At 35.3% G+C, this 23,803-nt stretch overlaps 6 protein-coding genes across 6 annotated transcripts; 4 read left to right on the top strand and 2 right to left on the bottom strand.

Annotated features, from left to right (window-relative positions):
• Positions 1-345: 345 nt before the first annotated feature.
• Positions 346-4,701, bottom strand: GCK72_018649 (uncharacterized protein; the record flags this gene model as incomplete). Its single annotated transcript, XM_053732670.1, has 10 exons — positions 346-447; positions 532-672; positions 1,211-1,368; positions 1,418-1,647; positions 1,692-1,804; positions 3,079-3,308; positions 3,361-3,572; positions 3,618-4,274; positions 4,327-4,433; positions 4,666-4,701. 10 exons carry the CDS (start codon positions 4,699-4,701, stop codon positions 346-348), a joined length of 1,986 nt encoding a protein of 661 aa, XP_053581583.1.
• A 373-nt stretch (positions 4,702-5,074) lies between these two features.
• Positions 5,075-6,547, top strand: GCK72_018648 (uncharacterized protein; the record flags this gene model as incomplete). Its single annotated transcript, XM_003110479.2, has 6 exons — positions 5,075-5,137; positions 5,192-5,368; positions 5,420-6,049; positions 6,166-6,291; positions 6,339-6,396; positions 6,468-6,547. 6 exons carry the CDS (start codon positions 5,075-5,077, stop codon positions 6,545-6,547), a joined length of 1,134 nt encoding a protein of 377 aa, XP_003110527.1.
• Positions 6,548-6,845: 298 nt separating this feature from the next.
• GCK72_018647 (uncharacterized protein) lies at positions 6,846-8,046 on the bottom strand (the record flags this gene model as incomplete). The annotated part of the gene is made up of 4 exons (XM_003110313.2): positions 6,846-6,922; positions 7,003-7,087; positions 7,138-7,399; positions 7,826-8,046. 4 exons carry the CDS (start codon positions 8,044-8,046, stop codon positions 6,846-6,848), a joined length of 645 nt encoding a protein of 214 aa, XP_003110361.2.
• A 6,858-nt stretch (positions 8,047-14,904) lies between these two features.
• GCK72_018646 (uncharacterized protein) lies at positions 14,905-16,341 on the top strand (the record flags this gene model as incomplete). Its single annotated transcript, XM_003110502.2, has 4 exons — positions 14,905-15,033; positions 15,079-15,165; positions 15,489-15,920; positions 16,240-16,341. 4 exons carry the CDS (start codon positions 14,905-14,907, stop codon positions 16,339-16,341), a joined length of 750 nt encoding a protein of 249 aa, XP_003110550.2.
• Positions 16,342-16,466: 125 nt separating this feature from the next.
• On the top strand, positions 16,467-21,023 carry GCK72_018645 (uncharacterized protein; the record flags this gene model as incomplete). The annotated part of the gene is made up of 15 exons (XM_053732669.1): positions 16,467-16,637; positions 16,682-16,788; positions 16,833-16,942; positions 16,997-17,320; positions 17,369-17,585; positions 17,639-17,841; positions 17,894-18,120; positions 18,937-19,009; positions 19,340-19,443; positions 19,491-19,594; positions 19,646-19,767; positions 19,819-19,922; positions 19,966-20,420; positions 20,466-20,798; positions 20,843-21,023. 15 exons carry the CDS (start codon positions 16,467-16,469, stop codon positions 21,021-21,023), a joined length of 2,835 nt encoding a protein of 944 aa, XP_053581582.1.
• Positions 21,024-21,618: 595 nt separating this feature from the next.
• GCK72_018644 (uncharacterized protein) lies at positions 21,619-23,530 on the top strand (the record flags this gene model as incomplete). The annotated part of the gene is made up of 7 exons (XM_003110596.2): positions 21,619-21,679; positions 21,850-21,953; positions 22,001-22,235; positions 22,285-22,391; positions 22,440-22,897; positions 22,954-23,289; positions 23,347-23,530. The coding sequence occupies 7 exons, from the start codon at positions 21,619-21,621 to the stop codon at positions 23,528-23,530; spliced, it is 1,485 nt and encodes a 494-aa protein (XP_003110644.2).
• Between the last annotated feature and the right edge of the window lie 273 nt (positions 23,531-23,803).

Here is a 23,803-nt window from a genome sequence, read left to right as displayed (position 1 = left end):
GTGAACTGTGGGTTTTCTTTTGAAAGATGAAGGTATCGAAAAAAAATACATGGTTTGCCAATTAGGATGCGAGACTCCATCGAACGGAGAACCAAGTATTCTAGATCTGAGTGTTCTAAAACGAATGGTTTTCTCTTTGAATGACATGATTACAGCGGTTAATCATCTACATATACTACTGACAAAAATGCAATAAAAACAAGAAAGTGTTTCTTCCTAATACTACAATCAATTTGCGTATCAATTCTGATAAAAACAATTCTTATTGATAGAGGGAAAAATGAATGTTCCAAAAAATTTATTCGAGAAATTGGTATACAACATTTTTCAAAACAAGAGTTTCAACTATTTTGGACACTTTTTGATGTCAACACACTTTTTGGTTGTGGGATGAATAACGAATCCAGGTTTGCATTCACATCTTGCCTGACACATCTCAATGCAAGTCTGTAAAAAAACGCCCGAATAATTTAAAAATAACCAGAACTATTGTAAACTAAGGGTTTTCCAACTGTTTTCATTCTTACTAACCGGGAACGGTTCTGCACAAGTTTTGTCACATGGTGAACCACATTCATTGAATATTTCGTTCTCGCCGCATCCGCTCTGTTCCGTTGAAGATAGAACGCCAATGATAAAAATCGAGAGAATGGTAATAAAAATGAACTTCATCTGGAAATTAAACTAATTCAAATGAGATATGATGACTGAAAAAGGAAACGCAATTTTCGATCAATTTTTCGCAGAACTGTTTTTGCAAAAAGAGAAAAATAACAGATGTGTATCTCTCAATATACTGTTCGCAATGCGCGGAGAGGCTGGTATTCTTTTGATCTTTTTTCGGTCAATGATGTGATTTGTGGTTTGTTGTACGATGACGTAGTTACCGACCTCCTTTTCTTTTGTTTTTGCCTAGAAGGTCACGGCAATTCTCAGAACACAATGTAATACAAATTTTCATTGTTAAAGTAGTATTAAGGTAGTACGAATATACTTATCTAAAGATCATAATGAAATCACAAAAGCAAAAACCATTAGAAGTGAAATATTGAGAATTGACGGGGAAGATTTCGTAGTTGTCTCGATATTACTCTGAAAAATAAGTAGAAATATGATTTTTGGTCTCAAAAAGTGCTACCTCTACACTGAAAGTCATTGACAAAGATGATGCAAGCGTTGTTCCACTGAAAGAAGTAGCCATATAACTCACATGATCTACTTTTGTTCCAGTATTCGACGCAGTCTGATTGAATTCCACACCAATTGGTGAAGTTCCAAAAGATCCTACTTCTATTCTGATCTTCTCTCCAGCTTTACCTATCACCACTGATTGTAGATCGAAGACAAATTGAACATCGAGGGTTGCAGCTGGAATCGAGCTTTTTGTTAAAAAATGAATTAGAACTAGTTTCCTTACTCAAATTTGTAAAGAATGGAGTTGAGAGTTGGGTTTTTGGATTCCAAAGAGACGGAGAAATGATTGATCCAGTTCTCCCAACAACTACATTCTTCCAATTGAATGGGTTAGTGAAAATTGATAGATATACATCACATTGATAGAATCCAATAGTGTAAATGTTCGAAGGAACTTGTTGTGGAAGTCTTAGGTCGACTGAATCACGAATGCCATAAAAAGAATAACAATAACTCCAGGAACACAGAAAGTTGAAGTTCTAATTGTGGAAACTAACTTATAAATCAATAAGTTATTGTAATCTCCATCCGATGGTCCCATTGGTTTAACTCGAACTTCCTGCCCTGTTACATTTGGATTTAAAAACCGTACGTTATTGATATAGGATTCCTGACAATCCAAACAGTTACACAGTCATTCCAACTTTCTTTCCACTGGGAGAAGTTGGATGTACAGAAACTGGCACTGCTGTTGAATGAATATTGAATGAATAGTCGGAATATGCGGAAATTGCAGAATAATCGTTTGCTATTCCATTACAGTGGCATAATAGTTGACAAGAGTCAACGACCTCCCTGTGGATACCAGACTGTTATCGGTAAAAACCACAAGATTTCCAAGAAATTTTGCATTCAAATTTTCTCCATCAGAAACATAAATTCTGTATCTTGACTGATCATTATCTCCAATGATGGATCCGGCGTGGAATACTACTTGACTTTTATGGGAGTTAAATCGATAGTTGGTGTTCTGAGTGAGATTTAACGGTATAATGGATCCAGTCGAATGCTGAATCTGTCCGAAATTTGTGACATCAGTGTATTGCCACGTGAAATGGAATGATGAAGTATTTGTTTGAGTAGTTAGGAACACTTTCGCAATGTTGGCAAGAGTGCATAGAAAACTGAGTCAATAATGAACATTCTGAAAGAATATATCTAGGATTTTAATGAAACAGTAAGTATTAAATCTTACGAACAATTTGTCAATGCTGAATCTTGAATGAAACAAAACTATCGACTGCATCAAAAAGAAGGTTGTTCTCAATATTGAAAAGAACAACTCGGCCAGAAGGAATATGAAACTAGAAAATGAAAATGATTGAAACAAAATGCAAACCATTAGGTTACTTCGATAGAACATGCATAGTCGGCTGGAAACATAGAAAATCCACCAGTTGGAAATGAACCAGTTGGGGTGTTGATTGTAATTACCGACTTCGGACATGTTAAATCAACTGCATCGGTAGAAAATGTCGAGAAGGGCATTTAAGTGATAAGAAATGAAAAATTTGTTTGCTTTCTGATGTGAAACGATGACTAGACTTTTGCTAACCTTCTTCCTGAAAATTACTGTCGGATTGAATAAGAGTGTCACATTTCTCAAAATAGAAAATTGAACTGAACTGTTGATCTCAAATTTTATAGCCAATCGTTGACTATTTTAAGTTTAGCGATAAACTATATAATTATAACAGATTATTTTATTATGAGATAATTCATAAAAGTAGTTTGGAGATTAAAATTGTTAGAACAGACAAATTTAACAACGTCACGGATGACTTTGTGGTCGTCACAACTGGCAATGCTGTTGTTGATGTTGTTGATGTAGAATTTCCCTGAAGGAACAACTTTCGAAAACATCCCCCGTCACACTTTTCCTACCTCAACTTTGAAGTTCATAATAAACCGAGCTCCTGCAGTTGTTCCTGTGAATGTAGTCGACATATAAGTCCCATATGCACCCTGTTCTCCAGTATTTTGATCAGTTGTGTTGAATTCAACGAATATTGGTTTCGAATCAGAAGATCCAATTTCAATTCGTATTTTGTCGCCTGGTTTATCAACTACTATTGACTGCAAGTTGAACACAAATTTCACTTTCTCTTGGGTAGCTGAAAACCGATTTCTACTTTATTTAGCCTGTTTCAACCGATGTTTTCTTACTGATATTAGTTGAGTAGGGTGCAACAACTGAAGTTCTTGGGTTCCAAACAGATGGAGAGATGATTGATCCTCTTCTGCCAGGTGCCCCAAGTGTCCAAATATACGACGGTCCAGAAGAGAGGCTTAGATAAAGATTACACTGATACATTACCATTGTGAAAGTGTTTGTCAAGATTTGCTGTGGTAGGCTTTGAGAAATCGGGTCTCCAATGCTGAATCTCAATTAGTTTATTGTGATAATTTCAAATGCAACTCACTTGTAATTTAATAGATTTGTGAATACATCAGTAGGTGTCAGTGGTTTAAAATGAGTTGCTTGTGCTCCATTTTTCCTATCTTCCATATTCAATTCATTTATGTATGTTTCTTGAGAATCAATGCAATAGAATGTAACTGCTGATTCAAATCCATCGGGTACTAATCCATTTCCGGTATAATCGATTCCTTTCGATAAAATAAAGAAAGTGTAACTGAAATATCCGAAGACTGCCGAGTAGTCATTTGCAATTCCGTATGATTTCGTCGGTGTGCCATAGAAGTTAACGAGTGTTAAAGATTTTCCAGTGGATGCTGACATATTTGTACTCGCTCCAAATTGAAGAAGAGTTCCCAAAAACTTCGAATTCAAGTCTTCTCCATCGTAAACATAAACTTGAATCAGCGACAGGTCGTAGGTTCTGTCCACGCTTGCAGTGTGAAATGCAACTCGACTTTTCGTAGAAGTGAATTGATAGTAAGAGTTCTGAGTTAGATTCAATGGTATGATGGATCCAGTTGGATTCTGAATTTTCGTGAAACCAGTGACATCAATGTATTGCCACGTGAAAAAGAAGCTTGATGTGTTAGTTGTTGTAGTGATCCATAGGTAAGCGTTGTCAGCAGCTGCATAAAATTGTGACTCACCTATCCCCATTCTGAAATTAGCGATTTCAGGTTTATTATGCTCTATCTACAATCAAAACTTACTCATTAAGGGTGGAAACAGAATCTCTGATTGTAATCTGATCTCCATAAGCAGAAATTGCATTAGTTTGAACAATAAATTTCAAAACTTGTCCATTTGGAATATTAAACTGAAAACCATTATTGATGCCTATCAGTATGAGTTATTCACCTCTATTCCGCAACTATAATTAGATGGAAATATAGACAACCCTGCTGAAGGAAATTTCCCTGTGGGAGTTTTGCTGGTAACTGGGGAATTCGGACATGTTAAATCAACTGCTTTATTGGGTAGTATAAAAAATAATGAGAGGAAAAATGGGAAAAAGCGTTGCATGGCGTCATTATCAAATAGTTACTCACTCCTTTTATAAGCGCCGGCAATGGTGTACCCATCATATCTAGTGATAAGAAAAACTTATTTAATATTTGCTTTTTGATATATTTGTCTGAATATATTAGAAGATTGTTTTTCTGAAAAGGTAAACTTTTCACACCACTTCCCCTGATGATTAATGGTTAAACCCGTTCATCCCTTTCTATGCATGCATATTCCATTGCAAACATCTTCCATCCACCGTTTCTCGACTTCCGAAGTGACCTAAATCGACGCGCATCCCTCTTTCTGCGTCTGCGTCTTCTCTATTCTACACGTGTTTTTGGATTTCCACCGGAAAGTTCCAACAAGAAGAGAGATTCTCTATTCACGTCACACAGATTGATTTTGTCAATAATTTCGTTCGTCTTTTTCTTATGACATTGGCACCTGATCATGTCGATTTCTGAGACGGATAGGGTGGCAATCAATGAGTTGAGGGAAGCTGTAAAGGAGCATGTGAGTTTAAGAAGTTATTCATGAGTATCTATCGAAAAAGAGCGTATTTTTCAGCTTACTCCCTACTATGACACTGACTTCAATCTTCTTCGTTGGCTTAAAGGCCACGATTACAAACTGGATGTAATCAAACCAAAATTGATAAATCATCTTTTGTTCCGTAAATCTGATTGGGATTTAGATGCTCTTGCTGAGAAACCAAGAGATCATCCAGTTCATCATCACTGGAAGGTAACTAGGCTGTTATCAGCTTTCTAGAATATTCATTTCTTCCAACTTCAGACTGGTCTCACAGGCGAATCTGGAATTATCCCTAACACAATTGTCAACATTGAACAAACGGGATCCAACGATTACTGGGGAATGCTCCAATCTTATCCAACTAATGAAGTTCTGAGAGCTAGAGTTCACGATTTGGAAAGTATGCTGAAAGCTGTGATGGAGTTGGAAAAGAAAACTAACCAACAGTGTTCAGTGATCTACATTATGGATTTGACCGGAATCAAATTCGATAAAAAAACGATCACACTTCTCACAGGAGGACTTTCTGCAATTTCCGCTTTCATGGCTGAACATTATGTGGAATTAGTTCATAGTTTTGTTCTTGTCAATGTTCCAGCATTCATTTCTGCCATCTGGACAATTGCTAAGCCACTTCTGCCAGAGAGAACTCGCAACAAGTGTAACATATTGAACAGTGATTGGAGAGTTGACGTGTTGAAAATGGCAAATGGAGAATGTCTTCCATCTTACTGGAATGATGAAGAAGATGATGGCCCATTCACTGCTCCAATCGAGAAATGTGTTCCATTCCCAGAGGAAAATTATTACAAGGGGAAGGTGCCAGAAAATGCAGAACATTTGTCAGTTTCTGCTGGAAAAACTGGATTTGTGGAGATAGAAGTGAAAACTGTGAGTTTGAAATTATTCTGAAAATGTTTTTAATCCAGAAAAAATTCTCTTTATTCTATTCAAATATCGAGTTTGTTCTCATTTTTCAAATTATCTCGTAGAATAAACATTTTCAGGGTCAAACTCTCTCCTGGGAAATCCATACAAATGGACATTTTGCATTTGCAATTTACGAGCTTCCTCTTGTTCCAAATAACTCTGATGACATCTCGAATTATACAAGAGTCTATCCATTGTTCAGCGTAAGTTAATTTCAGAACATTTATCTTTTGGAGAGTCTTTTTTTCAGAAAATTCCGGGACCAACCATCGTTCCATGTCTCGATAAGATAGAATGTCCTTCTTCAGGTAGGTCTGAAACGTCTGATTAATTTCCTCAAGAATCTTACGACATGACTCATTTCTCTGTTTTTTTCCAGCAACCTACCGCCTCTGGTTTGGCAATCAACATGCCTGGTTTCACACGCTCAAAATTGATTATGTTGTCAAAGTGGAATGAGATTTTGTGTGACTTTGCCATGGAAAGAAAACAATTTTATTATCAAGATTATGATATCAACTTGTTCAAATGATAAAGTTATCGAAAAAAAGAAAAAAATTACATTAAATTAAAAGACAAGCTATGAAAATAAGAGACCCGTCCTTTGAAAAAGAAAGAGAAAATGCTAACGAGAGTAATGAAAAAAAGAGAAAAAACAAGCGACAGAAGATCTTTTGGCAAATCATTATTGATACAGAAATGTACATAAAGGACACGGTTTCTTGATCCTGAATTCGGAAAGAGAACATTTTGGAGATCACTCGACTGGTGTAACTTCTAAACGCGTTTTTGTAATTCTTGGTTGTTGAGCAACATCTATAACTGCGTGTGGAGCTGAAAAAGAAAAATTGATTGATGAGAGTGGACTTTGTTTAACAGAAATAACAGAAACTGTCTTGACCCATATCACTTACCACTCGGCAATTCCGGGAAACTGCTAATTTGGTGATAACTGGGAGGTGGTGGATATGGAGGAGGTGCTGCCAGACCTGGTAATCCCTGAAAACAATCTCATAAGAGTGCCATTCCTATGATCCCGGAACCCATACCTGAAACTGTCTTGGATCCCGTAAAGACATTAGCGGAGCCGCATAAGGGGGCACATAAACTGGATAGAGAGCAGATGAACTGGTTGCCATTACTTCAGCATAATAACTGGGTGGATTTGGATTGTTATTATTTGAATGATGATTGTTTCGATGGTGAGTGTTGTTGTTGTAGTTATTACACGATATTTCTAGCCCCGTGTCATTACTTGACATACTTCCAACTGGACAACCCCTTCGTATTCGATCTCTTCTTTGCTCTTCTCTGAAAAAAATATTTTGTTCATTCTTGTTACTTATGAGCATTCTAGAAATTCGTAATGATTCATTTTGCTTGAGTTCTGAGAAAAACATTAAAGCATTCTGTGGAAACTCAAAACACAAACTCCATATGTACGTTTCAAAACAATAATTTCCCTGTTTTCGTCTGCTTCAGAATGTTAATAGACGAAGAACTCCCAACTGATTAAGCTAATACAGAAAGAGAAAACAAGTTTCTTCGGTTTACCAGAAAACAATAACTATCGTCCTAGTCTTAACTAGTTATATTCGTTTCTTAGTTTTAGGTTCCACACGTGTGAAATGGTGGGAACATTCTTTGTTACTTTGACTCTCTGACAAAATATTTTCTCATCTAGTGAATCATTATTTTTTGTAGTTTCTTCGTTTTATCAAAGTCACATCGACTCACCTCATTAGGAAAAACGAACGGAGAACAAGAACCGTCAGAAAAAACAAAGCAAATACGACAAGAGGAGCAATGACGAGAACATGGGACATGTCCATCTGATCATCACCCAAACACACCTCAATCTGACACACAATATATCGATTTGTTGTGTCTGAAACAATGAATAAATCTGAATAGTTTTCCAAGAACAATCGGGCAAAGAATGCGTTTCGAGAAGTCATGATTTTTAAGAAATTCACTCAGATAGTGAAAAGGAATAACCAGAACAGGAGGTGGCTTTTGACAAGAGTTCTGTAGGGTATTCGGATAATCTGAATGTCTTAGAAACCGACCAACAAAGTCTACAAAAGTGACGTGGTATGCAATAAGAACTGATTGCACAATCATATTCTCAGTTGTCCGGTTTTGAGAAAAGTTAGCAAGGAAAACGAGCATGTGAAAGTTTGATTTGTGGAAAAAAGCACGAGTGGCGTGTTGTTGAGCTAAAGATTCGGAAGAAAAGAGGGAATTTAGTGACGACAATTCAGGATAAGGAATTGAAGTGTTTGGAACGCCTACACTAGAAAGAAAGCGTCTCTGGATAAGTGGGATGATTTGGAAAATGTGATAAGTGAGTAAGTGAAAATCAGGATTTTCAAGAAAAAACTTATAAAATGAAATTCGAAATAATTGAAATTGCCAAACCAAAGGAAATCACTCTCTACTTCTATTTCTCCAGTTTAAAAAATAAGTATTTTCTAGAACAATACTGTTTCCCAGTTCCTCTCATCCATTTTTTGAAATGAGGTATTTCAGAAAAATGAATAATTTGTGGATCCAATTTGTCAGGCTATCCAAAATTGAAATGCGGAAAAACAAAGGCACTCCAAAAAACAAGAAAGAAATTTAAAATAAGGGGCAATAAATATAGTGGCTGTTATTTTTTCTCCCGTCAGTTTTTCTTCGTAGAATGAACTACAGAAAACAAGATCCACCTGCGTAGTTCCGCTCTTCAGGTGGCTCTCGTTATAGACAGATCTAAATGCGTTCTATTGAGAAAGACACTGTTCGTCGAGACTTCCAGAAATATTTTACTTTTTGGGAAAGAGAATGAAGAATGGTGTATATGAGTGTATGTGTGAAAAGGATAAATTCAATGGGACGAATATCTAATCCGCTGAAAGATGGATGACGTCTCCTCTATTCTTTCCTCTTCTTTTCCTTCTTCATCTTTATTTTGTATTCAACTCACAATCACTTTGACAAAATGCTATGAGATCAGTGACAATCGTGACGATAAGAGATGACAATGATGACAATGAATTCGTAACTTGACAAGAGACAAAAAAGACAAGAATAACTTTATAAATTCTCTGATTGAGCTATTCCATTGGAATAACAAAGTGTCGATGGCGGAAATGAAAGGCAAGCAAGAGGAGAGAGCTGTGAGAATAGAAATTGAGGTTGTCACGGTAACCTCTTTTTTCTCATGGCTCCCGTTTTCTTGTTTTGGCGCGTGCTTCTAGTCAGTTAATCGAATATTGGCTCCTTCTCTTTTTCTTCTTTCTTTCTCTCACTCCATCAGTTTCTGTTGGGGTGTATTAATTCCGTTTTCGTTGTGAACATAATTAGCACCGTCACATTTCTTGTTTTTGTGCCTTGTTGGCTGAAAAGGAAAGCGACAGACAACTTGGGAGAGGAGGAAGAGGAACAATTGGAAAGAAAAACTAATAGAAAAATGTGTGAAGGGATTGATAAGATTGGATTCAAACGACGCCTACAGACATGAAGCCAAACAAAAAAGGAAGAAAAAGGAAGAAAAACAGCAGGCTGGAGATAAAGTTCAATGACTGGAAGTATTGAGAAAATCGAAGCACTTTATCTTCGATGAATTTTAAGAATAAAATGGCATCAAGTAGTCAGGGTAGTGGAGATGAGCTGTTCGTGTATAATCAAAGAATGAACAAAATGTTAGAATTCAAAAGCTGAAAAGAGAAATATTGTAATCAATAATCAACAAAAACATAATCTTATGAATAGAGACCGCAACATTTTTTTCAAACTCATTTTTTAATTAAAATTTCCATCCTGACTTGTTCTTCAGGTAAATGGAAGTACATTCCCAAATTTTTTTCCGAAAATATTCACTCTCTCCGAAGTTACAGGACCTTTTAGTCAGCCATGGTTACTACTGAATTTCTCTTGGGGAATCCTTTTGTTTTCCTGACCACGCAAAAAATATTTTCTGTTTTCACGTCAATCCATCAAATTTTTGCAAAAATTGGGAAAGTTCGAACCAGAAACCCTTTGAATAAAACCACCCCGTGTTATCCACTGAACCAAATGAACACAAATGTGACGCTGATAATAGGAAAATATATTATTGACGTGATTTTTTGAAATTCAAGAGAATTTTTTGAAAGATTTTTAGCATATTTCGGGATAAAACATCAAATATCTAAAATTCGACAGCACGAAATTTTTTGTTTCCAAGTGGTTCTAGATCGAAATTTTGCGTAGATTCTGAATCCGTCAAAAAACGATGCGTGTTTGACCTCCTTTAACCTGAACTGCCGGGAAAACTGATTTTCTTTTTGAATCTGTTGTCTTCCGACATCGAAAAAAACACATTTTACGAATCAATGAGCTTCCAAATTTTGGCCCCAGGTACCTGAAGAGATGTCCAAAAAGAATATGTCAGAAAATAGATATGTTATCACAGAAAGTTTTTTGATGTGATGCCTCGAAGTTCAGATGGCTCCCAAAAAAATTCGACAGCACGAAAATCGAATTTTCTTTCAAAACCTAATAGAGTATGTTCAGAACTATTAGAAACTGTCAAAAAACGATGCGTGTTCGACCTAGAACATCCTAAACGTAACATTTTTCTGAAAAAAGCAAAACGTTTTTCAGTTTTCTGAGAAAACTAAACATTTGGGTGAAACGAAAGTCTGTTCATTGAATTCTACGTACTCGATTACATAGAGATCAGAAGTTTTCATTCTGCTTTAGCGTACTGGGCTTTCAGGGCAAACCGCCAAACATTCTGATAATCTCCCCATGACGCCCCAAGAGAAGAAAATGAATAACTCCGCCCACGTTCATTGCGGTCCCTACTTATGAAGGCTCAGATTCGATAAGTAATGTCTCAAAAGTAATAATTATAGCTGGAATTATAAAAGTTTGAAGTGTGATATTAAAAGCTTGTTGTATTGAAAAGTAGATGAGAATCTATACTTTCATAAGTGCTAAGTTTTGGTAGTTCTGGATAATGATTATAGTTTTATTTAACGATAGAACTTGAAAGTGAATTTTGATTTGGAAACTGCGAATGATCAACGTTTATGATAACAAAATGTCCTTTCTATGAATCAGTGTTTGTGCCACATAGTATGTCTGACGATGAATCTCTTAATCATAAAAAAATAATTTTGAAATATGACTCATTTTAGTGTCACACACGCTTAAGAGGCACTATCTGTAAGAGTGAGAATGTTTGTGTTGGGCCTTGGCACAGTTGCAAAAAGTTGTTTCAATCCAAACTCTTTTTACAGCATATGTACCCCTATGGTAGTGATTTACAAAAAATATGTCACCAGTTCCATATGACGTCATCATAGGAAAATATGACCAATAATTGACTTTTAACCCAAAAATTCATAAAAATTTCAATTTTTCAAATAACTTTAGGAAACTTTGGCAACATGTTAGGAGTGATTTTGACTACCCCTACACAAATTTTCAGCCCCTCAGACACCCCAGAAACTGTTCAAGTGAATTCCATTTTCATGTTTTTCCAAATTTTCTCGAAAAATACCTCTAGAAGTACTCAAATTTCAAATCGTATTCGTATTTTCCGCAAAAAGTTATATTAGGTCCTGTTAAAATCATCAAAAAACCATTGCACCATTTTGAGATTTTTTGATTTTTTCAAAAATCACATAAGGGTCCCCCCTTATGAAAAAACAATTTTCACGAAAAATTCAAAGAAAAAATTTGTTCCGAAAATAATCAGAGTATTGAGAAAAGACTAAAAATAAACCAATTCCGAGATTATACATCTCAGAAATTGGTTTGAACCGATTTCGTTTTTTTCTTCATCGAAATTTTTTCCCATTTTTTGACATTTTCATCAATATTTTGTACTGAAGTACACAAATTTCAAGTAATGTACTTGATACTCGCTAAATTTAACAAATAATCAAAATAAGACAAATGAAAAACCGTTGGACCATTTTGAGATTTTTCCATTTATTTTGAAAATCACATAAGGGTCCCCCCCATGGAACAAAATTTTTATCGAAAAAATATTTCAACATTATTTTGATTCAAAAACGTTCAGAACATTGACGCAATATTACAAAACGTTTAGTAAAAGAGTTTTGAACGTTTTTGAACCAAAATAATGTTGAAATATTTTTTCGATAAAAATTTTGTTCCATGGGGGGGACCCTTATGTGATTTTCAAAATAAATGGAAAAATCTCAAAATGGTCCAACGGTTTTTCATTTGTCTTATTTTGATTATTTGTTAAATTTAGCGAGTATCAAGTACATTACTTGAAATTTGTGTACTTCAGTACAAAATATTGATGAAAATGTCAAAAAATGGGAAAAAATTTCGATGAAGAAAAAAACGAAATCGGTTCAAACCAATTTCTGAGATGTATAATCTCGGAATTGGTTTATTTTTAGTCTTTTCTCAATATTCTGATTATTTTCGGAACAAATTTTTTCTTTGAATTTTTCGTGAAAATTGTTTTTTCATAAGGGGGGACCCTTATGTGATTTTTGAAAAAATCAAAAAATCTCAAAATGGTGCAATGGTTTTTTGATGATTTTAACAGGACCTAATATAACTTTTTGCGGAAAATACGAATACGATTTGAAATTTGAGTACTTCTAGAGGTATTTTTCGAGAAAAGTTGGAAAAACATGAAAATGGAATTCACTTGAACAGTTTCTGGGGTGTCTGAGGGGCTGAAAATTTGTGTAGGGGTAGTCAAAATCACTCCTAACATGTTGCCAAAGTTTCCTAAAGTTATTTGAAAAATTGAAATTTTTATGAATTTTTGGGTTAAAAGTCAATTATTGGTCATATTTTCCTATGATGACGTCATATGGAACTGGTGACATATTTTTTGTAAATCACTACCATAGGGGTACATATGCTGTAAAAAGAGTTTGGATTGAAACAACTTTTTGCAACTGTGCCAAGAGGAATCCTCATCTTACAGACAACGCCTCTTAATGAATCAAACAAGAAAAAAGTTTCAAACCGAACTTATGATTTGCAATAAGTAGAAATCATAATACTCACTGATTTCAGTGAAAATATCAATTCTATAGAATCAAAAGTCACACTATGGAAACGTGACTCCGGCTCAGATTTATCAAAACCACCTGCAGATAGAATATGATTCAAAAAGTGATTGATTATTCTAAGTTCAATTGTTTTTATATTTCCGGAGTTTTATTCAACATCTATTTTTGTAACTCAAAACAAAATAAATAAGAAATCCCAAAACCATATCATATACTGGGCATGAAAAGAACAAAAGCATCAACCTGGAAAATATGATATAAAACAGAACAAAATGTGGTCAGAAGAAGTAGGCAGAGCTTGTAAAAAGTTCAAAAACCTTCTTTCAACTCCTTTTCACGAGAACCTCATCATTATGGTTGCTATTCATAACAACGTTACGAGTAATGTATTGCAAAAAAGTATATCGAAGTTAGAAACGGAAGTTATAACATAGATCAAAATGCTCTTCGAGACTCTAGAGTTTTATTCAATAGACGAGAAGGAAATGACGAAGAAAACTAAAGAAAACTGAAAAAGTTAAGAATGAGGCAAAATAACATAATCAAAACAGGTGATGTCTGAAGAAAAAGAGAGCAGCACCTGCTCCGTTTTGGGTGATCAACGGTAGTGGACCAGTCGGTTTATTTGAATGAATTAGTGTTGTATCTAGATGGATGATGACGTGAATTCATATGTGAGTTATTCCAAAACGAGAGAATATAAAAGTATGCACAAATTGAGAACCGGAAGTGGGTTGATTGTTTTCAGTTATTTGCAGCCGAATGAAGAGAGTTATATATTATTCCGAATAGGAAATGATGGGTGTGTGAAAATGTGGAATATCTTGGATACTGATGAATCTAGTTATGAAGAAACAGAACTGAAGATTATTTTCACAGCATAAAGCTTTTTGGTGTTAAAAAAAAAAACATTCCGTACATTGGTTCATGAGACGAAACGGAAAACTGCTTTATAAAAACGTTAATATTTCAAACACAATTTTCCAGAATTGTGAGATGTTGTTCCTATTTTTCTCTGCAGATCTTCAGCAACTTCTGATGCTGAGACATTTTCTGAAATCAGAACTCAAAATTCATTATTCTTTTCGAGTTATAAACAATGCGTATTCAAAGGTTACTCTCAATCCGTCTTCTCTTCTTTTCAATTCCAAATGTTCCTTCTCTTGTTCTCTTTTTGAATTTCCCTATTCTGCGTAGTCAGTTCCAATAATGTTTTGTGACCTCTTATTGTGACTGTGCATTTTGAATCTCCATTACTTTCGCAGTCTCTCCCGAAAATCATCATTTCTCTTCGAAGCGAAAGATACGCAGTGAAAAACAGAAACAAATAATTTCTAAAAGAGAGCAAATGATGACAAAAACCAATTGAACTGGCATAATACCCCCAGTTTCTGTTTCCTTTCATTTTAATTGGATTGCATTCATTTTGAAGAATTTTTCTTGTTTCTTTCAAATGTTTTGAATTGTTGTTTGAACTTTTGCGTTCTGGTTTTTTGGAAGTTCCTTTGCACCAAAAAGGGCTAGTCGATCGATCACTAGAAGGGCAATTACCCTAACCCAGAGAGAAAGAAAAGAACGGGAAAAAATGAGAGACAGACGAGAAAAATGGAACGTGTGTATGTGAGGAAAAGATGGAAATCTGATACATTCCACTATTGTCCTCTCTTGTTTTTACCTCCTGTTTTTGGAGGTTTCTGTTGTTTTCTCGTGGTGTTTTTCCTCTAAATAGTGACAGATCTTACCACTTCATTCTTTTTTTTTAGATTTCTTCTCAAAATGTCTCCAAAAAGTATCCTCATCACCGGTGCCAATCGAGGAATTGGTCTCGGTCTTCTCAAACAATTCCTCAAAGTTCAAGACATTCAAATCCTTATTGCTACTTGCAGAGATCCATCCAAAGCTGAGGTAAACTAATAATTGATTTGTTTAATTTACCACTAATGTTTTCAGGAACTGAATAGTCTCAAAGACTCTCGACTTCATATTCTTCCATTGAACATTGATTGTGACGAGTCAATCAGCAAATTGTACACCGAGGTAAGTGGATTATGATTATATGATTTTTTTTAAAATGATTTTCAATAGGTTTTTTTGCAAATAATATGGGAAGAATAATTTTGAGCAGTTAATTTGACAGAGGTTTCTCATAAAACTGAGTTTTGAACCTGCCCAATATTTTTGATTATGGTAAATGAAGAAATCGGAGGCAAATATTAGAAGACTGTTCTCATACCAAACAGTTATTATGTGACATTCACAAATACACATTATAAAATTCAAGACGAAAAATACAAACTATATGAAATATGAGAATTTTAAACCACTTTGAAAGTTTTTTTTTTGAAGAATGTGATTTTCAGGTTGAGAAACTCGTTGGCGAAGACGGTCTGACTGTTCTCCTCAATAATGCTGGAATTCTTCTCCCGTATGATGTCGAAGGAAAGAAGGATCGTCGCACTATGCTCAAGAACATTGAAACTAATGCCGTTTCTACTGCTATCATCACTCAGGAATTCCTTCCACTTCTGAAAAAAGCTGCTGAGAAGAATGGTGGAGAAGGGTTCTCAATCAATCGCTCTGCTATTATCAACATTTCTTCCACTGCTGCCTCAGTCGAGAAGATTGATGGAACATTTAATGGACCATTGGTTGCTTATCGTATGAGCAAGTCAGCTCTCAATTCATTTGCCAAGTCAGCTTCCATCGACTTGGCCAAATATCACATTTTGATCACCTCTTTCTGTCCAGGATGGGTGAAAACTGACATGGGAGGAGAGAATGCATTGTATGAGGTACGAAAACATTTTGATATTTGATGAGAGTAGATGAAATAGTTGCGGAAAGTCGTAAACTGAAGTGTACAAATATTCAGGTCAGGAAGCTTCTAGCTAGGAAAACGTGGATACTAGAAAATAATTAGGATAGTTCTAACGGAAAAGCGAAAAAGAATTTTATTTTTATTTGACTGTCAGGACCTGGACAGAGTGCAAATATAAGGTAGATTTGCGAATAGTACACTTTTTATAGTCAAAAATAAATTGAGTCTAGTATTTCACAAGTAGTTCATGATATCACCATTCTCTGATAAACCAAATTTATCATCATTTTTAGATCTCCGATGCCACCAAAACCCTCGCTGGAAACATCCTGACCCTCGGCGACGCCCATCATGGAGCCTTTCTCAACAGTGATTTGACCGTCATCCCTAACTAGAAAAAACTTTTCTAGCGTCTATAAAATAAAGTGATTTATTTTGTCCACAAATTTTCACGTCATCTGATAACACAGACACCACAGTTGCTGATATTTTTTTATCAGTTAGAGTTGAATATTTTTCAATGGAAACACGTTTTTTTGTCGCTGCAGTTTGCATTTTATTTTTTGGAAACTATGTGGAAGCTGTGGATTTCACATGTCCCACAAATGCAATTACAAGAGAAAGTGGAGTATTTCCAAAAGATGTTCTAACATTGACAACATTTCCACATAATTATAACTGTAATATCAAGGTGAGACAAAAAGTGTTAAAAGCTGAGAACTATTGAAAATTTAGTTTCAAATAGAAGATGGGTTTGTTTTTCAATTCACTTTAGTCGCTAATGTGACAGATGGATCAGGAGAATCTCTAGTGGTTACGGATGCACTTGGAAAACAACTAACGTTAGAGAAAAGAAGAATGACTAATATAATAAAGAACTTTTCAGATATAACGAGGGAGTTTCCACATTCTTCGCTCCTGCAAAAACGGCCAGCATTTCTATTACAACAAAAACTGGCGGATCACAGTTTTGGTTCAGATATGACTATGTTCCCGGTGAGTCATGAATCCCTATCATTCAGGAATCCCTATCATTTATCCCATTTCCAGTTGCTCAGTACGAACAAACTAAAATCCCAACTGGAACCCGATTGAGCCTCGTTTTTTCACCGAAGAAAGTTTATACATTTGTGTCTCCATACAATGACAATGTAGTAATTAACACTGCCACAGTGGATGATATAAACAATCTGGATATGGGAATGAAAATGATCTATGTCTATGATGGTATTGATATCAATTCTCCATATGTTGGAACTTTGTATGATTATGTGAGTACTCCGAAACTTTCGAAATCAACTGGAAATGCTACAACATTGGTGAATTTCTATGGAACACCAACAAACTCATATGCATTGGCCAATGACTATAAATGTAGGAAATCATATTATTTGGATGGGTGATTGAATGACTTAGTTTCAGCACTCATCTCATACGATACGTTCACGTTTGTTGTCTACACGAAAAATGTGACGATTCCTAAAAATTTCGCCGATGGTATCTCTAATGTATACACTTTCTACTGCACAGGAAGTGATAAATCATACTTGACTGATTTGAACTTCGGAAGTAATGGACATAAAGTAGATGTAAGACCATTGACACCATCTGATACACCAAATGTACTTTTGGCTTATGTGTATGTTTATAAACCAGTGTTCGATATGAGACAATGATACATCCACATTCTAGATCAACGGGCCCTGTGAGCCGTTGCATGCCTCAAATGATTCCTGGAAGAATTTTCACAATGGTAACTCTTGGACCGGAAGTCTCTATTTCTCTATCAACGTCAGCTGATAATTGGCTGGTTCCGTATAATGGACGTCTAGGATACGTTTTCTCATCATCCTTGTGGTATCCTGGAGCAGGTTCGGGTTACAATTACACGTTTGGTATGTTTCGAGAAATAATGTTTCATACTATTTGTAAGAATAATTTGTTCAGAATCTGCTCAACTTATGACGTTTACATTCAATTTCCAATCCGCCATCATTCATCAAGCAGGGGAACAGATTCGTGTTCAAGTTGGAAGACCAGGATATAATCCGATAAGTGTTACATTCGATCACAGCGTGGCAAATCCTGGAGTTCGTGTGGCAAATGGAACTTACTTGACAACAAGTTATCTTGGAGATTCACCCGCTTCATCATCAATTATTAGTTTTCAAATGGTGAATGCCGATGGAACACACCCAACAACAGTACCAATGACTACAACAGCAAAAATGGAAACTACGACTAAATTTGGATTCAGAAATGGGTTCAATTTAATTTCTGTTTTCATTGTCTTTGCTGCTAACTTATTATAATGAAAACTGACTGAATCTTGAAATTTGAAACAAGATTTAATAATTATAACGGCTTTTTCGGGAGAACTACTACTCATGTATTTGACCATCCACTTTGCTCATTTCATCGCTGTTCCAAAAGTTTCGAAATAAATGCATTGAATCATTTGAGATTTTCTAATTTTATGAAAGCATTTGGCAGGAAAACATTTTTCTTTTTTCTTTCTATTGATGAATCATTTTCCTCAAATTTCCAATTTATTCTATGAAAATAAACAAATGGTAGGCGGATGGTGACATTTATCAAATAGTTTTAAACTTTTGCTAAAACTTTTAATAGGAATTTTAATAAAAAAAGAGGACGAAGAGAAGGATCGACTATATAAAATTGAAAGCTTTATTCTACAGTTTCCAACTTTTTTTAACTACTGAAAGAAACTTAACATGATATTCGAAAAGTTTGCCCTTGCCATGGGTTTTACAGATTTTAAGGATTCCTTCATCTAATTTCTCATAAAATTCAATTTATTCTCTGATGCTTATTTCTTACTAATTCCTTTTTAGATCCGGACTGACCTGAGAGTTTAATGTTTCTTTTTGTGGCTTTCCACTCTGAAAAAAATAAATTATTAAAAAACAGATGGCCTACATGTGTTTTCGAAATTCGTCACTTGCTCTGTAACTTTTTTTTCATTTCAGGCTTCCATCAAGATGGTCACACTTGCAATAATTCTGTTTTTTATAATAGGAACAACTCATGCGGTCGATTTCAGTAAGTATCTACTAAATTAATGTCTGCCTGAATATTCCCGGACTGATACATATCATTGAAAAATCGCAGAACACAGCTTGAAACCCAGTATAGTTCCATGTAATAGTTGATAGTATGATCTTTAAGTGTTTCGACTGAAAAAGAATGCACTTAAATCAATAAAACGTGCTGACATAACTGTCTGTTGATAACTGAAATTTCCATTTTTGTTATCAGTTGTCGATGCGAAACCGCAGAAATGATGTCATTATTGTACTTGTCATGTTAACTGAAACAGAAAAATATTACAATAGAAAGTAGGCTATGTTCATCACACTTCGTTAATTCCAGAATGTCCCACAAAAACAATCACTCCAACAGCTCTAGAAGGAAACCTGCCAACCGGGACTGTCGAGTTAACACGTGTTCCAAAAGGGACAAACTGCACTTTTGTGGTATTCGAATCCAAGTTTTCAGAGCTATTCTTAATAATCAATTTTAGTTTGATATTCCAAATGGTTTTGCCCTTCTTGTCCAACTCTCTGTTGATTTTCAATCAATTAATGATACAGTTTCCGTTACTGACAACACGAACAAAACCAGAGAGTAAGATAACAATTTGAAAAGCAAAAAATTGAAAATGTGTCTGAATTTCAGATTGAATCATCCTGGAAAACCAATGAGTGCTCCAATATGGTTTGCAGCAGAAGGAGCACAAATAAAAGTAGTCGGAGTCTCAGGAAATAGTAGATTTCTTGCAGTTTATCAATATAAGTTTCGTAAGTTTCTTTTCATCTGTTAGTAGATTTCTTCTTATTCGTTGAATTCAGTGAGTGAATACACACAAATCAAAAAACCAACTGGAGATTACTTTGCACTATCCCTTCTGTCCAGCAAGAATTACTACACATTCACTTCTGCAATAGGAGAAAAAGTTGGTTTAAAGTTTAATCTATCAATAATAGAATAAAATTCAGATTGTTGCAACTTATGGTAAAAGAACAAGTAAAGAGACTGATAAGGAACTTTCTCACATTTTTGTCTATGATGGTGAGGACCTTAGCACTTCTAAAATGATTGGAACTCTTGATGATTATGGATCTTCAAATATTATGACTTCATCAAACAGTTCGATGACTCTCGTAAACTTTTACGGCACAAAGTCAACTTCTTACGTGATTGGAAATGATGCTTCAACTGTGACTGGGTACTTCAAATACTCTGTAATTGTGACGACCAGTGGATCAGCAACTCATGGAACTATGGGCGATTTATCTGGACTCGTTGGAGCATACACTTTCATTTGTACTGATTGCAATCGTTTCTACTTGACTCAACTCGATTTCGATGGATTGGTAATCATTGATAGTGCTTATATCAAGTTCCAAGGACAAACTCCGACCCATAAAAGGGAAAAACTTATTACCTATAGGTGAGGAAATTTTTGCAAAACTACCATCAAAAAACATTTTTTTAGCCCATCTACATACACTTCTGATCAGATGCCTCAATTGATTCCAACTGGAGTTTTCACTCTCACTGCTCATTTGTCAAAAATCAACTTTAAAATCAACACCGTCAACAATAATACTCTTTGGAAAACTCCATATAATGGAAGACGAGGATACATTTTCTCACCGAATCTTTGGAATCAGAATACCACACCCAACAGTTTCAACTATGAGTTCAGAAATGATTCTCTACTTTATACGTATGTTTTGCGTGTTAATAAAATGAATTTGGGATTGGCCAGCGACAAAATGATTCTTCAAATTGGATCAGGAACAGGGAATCCATCAGTAGATTATCAGTGAGTCTACATGCTCCCATCGTGAATCTATTGTTCCTTTTCAGATATCCTCGTGACGAAAATTCAAACGGAAATGTGTCTTCAGTTGGGAATTACATGACGATTGGATTGACTGGGTCGGCGAATGATGATATACGCCTGTCATTTGAGATGATAATGTATTCATCAGCTCCATCAATTGGAATCTTCACTTCAATGATCGTGACCTTCTATTACGTTTTCTAAATTGAAATTATTTTAAAATAATTTAAGTCTTTCTTGCCTTACTTTATATTTGCTGCAAATAAACGCTCTTTTCGCTGATGCCATTTTACTACAATCCACAGAACCATAACTTGCTAGCACTTACAAAAAAAAGAAAACTATACAGTTTGCTACGTGTAAATTACAACTCCATTTATGAACTGAAAATTTCAATGTTTGGTCTTCTCTTATCTCAGCTATGAATGTCAACTATCAGATTCATTTATGCTGTGCTTGGTTTTCGTTTGAGGTTTATATACTTTTTCTTTGTTTCTTTAAAGCACTTCAATCCCTATTATTTCTTTGAAAACTTGCCAGAATTGTGCAATATTTCTGTAGACGTCTGACTCATTGACAACACAAAATAACTGAACTTTTAGACATGTTTTATCAAACCATCTCGTCATTTCACTCTCTCTTTCTCTCTATTACTCTCTGCATATCGCCCACTTTTTCCTTTCTTATATAAATAGTGAAAGAAAACCTGTGTATGCATCTACTTTTCATATTGCGGCATATTATACAGTCAATTTTCAATTTTCTTTTTCAAAGTTTATACCCATTTCAGACAATCCAAATGCTCAAGCTTGCATTGCTTCTGTTATGCGTTGTGGAGTCGGCTCAGGCTCTTGCCTTCAGTAAGTTTCTAAATGATCCACATTTCACTCTAGCTGGTGTTTACATGTTTTGTAGTCTAAGTTTGAAAGTTTCATTTTCTCAACCAGAATATTGAACAACTCATTATTACTTTCAGAACTTTGAAACTTAGAAACTGTATGGTTTCTCTGTTTTTAATTATGATTTTTAGCGTGCCCTGGTGCTCGAATTACACCAGCAAATCCTGCAGGAAATGTTCCATTTGCTGCTACTAATCTAACTAATGTTGCAATTGGAACAAACTGCTCTATTGCTGTACTGATTCTGATGAAAAATTCGTTATCGAAAATATTTACTTTCAGTTTGATATTCCGAACAACTATGCTCTTCTTCTGAAACTCTCAGGCCAGTCTGGATCTGAAAATGACACAGTTATCGTTTTTGGTGACAGCAATAAGAATGGCTTTGAACTCACGCAGTCTTCTATTCCTGTTTATGATGTCCCACTTTGGATGCCAGCACAAAGTGGTGCGCAGGTTCAAGTAGTTGGAGTCTCTAACCATAGTAAATTCTTCCTTACCTACATGTATCAACCACGTGAGTCACTGTTTCTGAACATTAGCATGCAGAACTTTGTTTGTTTCAGTCAATAATTACAAGCAAGTAACAAAGAAAACTGGAGAATATTTCCAATTGAACACAATAGACGTTAATACATTTGTAACAATTACAGCAACCTCATCAGCCGACAAGGTTTGATGCTTTTCAGTTACTAGGAGCTCAAACAAATATAATTTTCAGGTTGTTGCAACTGCGGGATACAAGAATACAATAGTTGACCCTTCGACCACTAATTACTTTGTTTATGACGGAGATAACATTAACACAGCCAAAGTTATGGGGAGACTCTCCGAATTCGGTCCAGCTATCAAAATATCCTCTGGTAAATCTGTGTCAATTGTCACTTTTGATACCAAAAAGTCTGACTTATACGCGATTGGAAATGATGCTTCAACTCTCGATGGATATGGAACGTACAGGGTTCTAGTGGCATCTGTGGGATATCTTATCGGTGGTACCATGACTGATCTCACTGGAACAGCCAATGGTGCAGCGACCACTTTCATTTGCACTGATTGTTCCACTTTTTATTGGACTCAGATTAATTTCGATAGCTTAGGAACAATTTCGAATAAAGGGTTTGTCACATTTCAAGGGCAGACACCAACCCACAAACGCGAGAAGTTGATAAAATATGAGTGAGTTCCGTTTTCGATTACCCAGTGGTAATTTCATCCAAGTGTTACCATTACAGAGCAATGACGTTCACAAATAATCAGCTTCCTCAAATCTTGCCTACTGATATATTCACAATAAGCGTATACTTTACAAGAGCCGGGTTCAATGTTTCCACGAGTAATAGCAGTGCAGCAAACTGGAACAAGGCGTACATTGGTCGCAAAGGATATATTTTCTCACCAAGCCTATGGACCAGCAATTCAGCAGCGAACAATTTCAATTATGAGTTCCGTGATGACTCTCAGCTCTACAATTTCACATTGAACATGAACAAGATGTCTTTCCCCGCAAGTAATGATCAAATGACATTGAAAATTGGATCAGGAACTGGAAATCTTACAGTGAATAACCTGTGAGTTATATAATTCATAGTGTACAGTTCAAATAAACCTAATCTGAATCATTGAAGGTATCCACGTGATCAATCTTCGAATGGAATAGTGATGTCTAACGGAAACTATATGCAAATTGGATTGGCAGCTTCGGCTGGAGCCGATATTCGTCTGTCATTTGAAATGCATAAACCGAAATCTTCTGTAAGCACCGTCGGGTTCTTATCAGCCATTGCTTTCACGTTCTTCTACAATCTTTGAACTGGAAACTTCGGTTGAATCCTCTCAAATGGCAATCTCATAATTTTCCAGTGTTTTTCAAATTTGTATTTTCTAAACGGTTTATTGTTCATTCTAATATTACTAATAAATATTTTTAAACAACAAAAAAATAAAACTTTGGGTAAATCCAAAACAAAACATGAAGTTCAATAGAAATTTTGAATACAAATTCAACATTTTCTTATCTTATTTTTAAATGTTATTTTATCTGTTTGTGGTTTCTGTCAAAGTTTTAACTTTTCTCTGATAAAA

The sequence above is a fragment of the Caenorhabditis remanei genome, chromosome V (genome assembly GCF_010183535.1).
Source record: "Caenorhabditis remanei strain PX506 chromosome V, whole genome shotgun sequence".
NCBI lineage: Eukaryota > Metazoa > Nematoda > Chromadorea > Rhabditida > Rhabditidae > Caenorhabditis > Caenorhabditis remanei.
The sequence above is the reverse complement of the archived record's forward strand: the minus strand, read 5'-3'. Positions and strand labels throughout refer to the sequence as shown.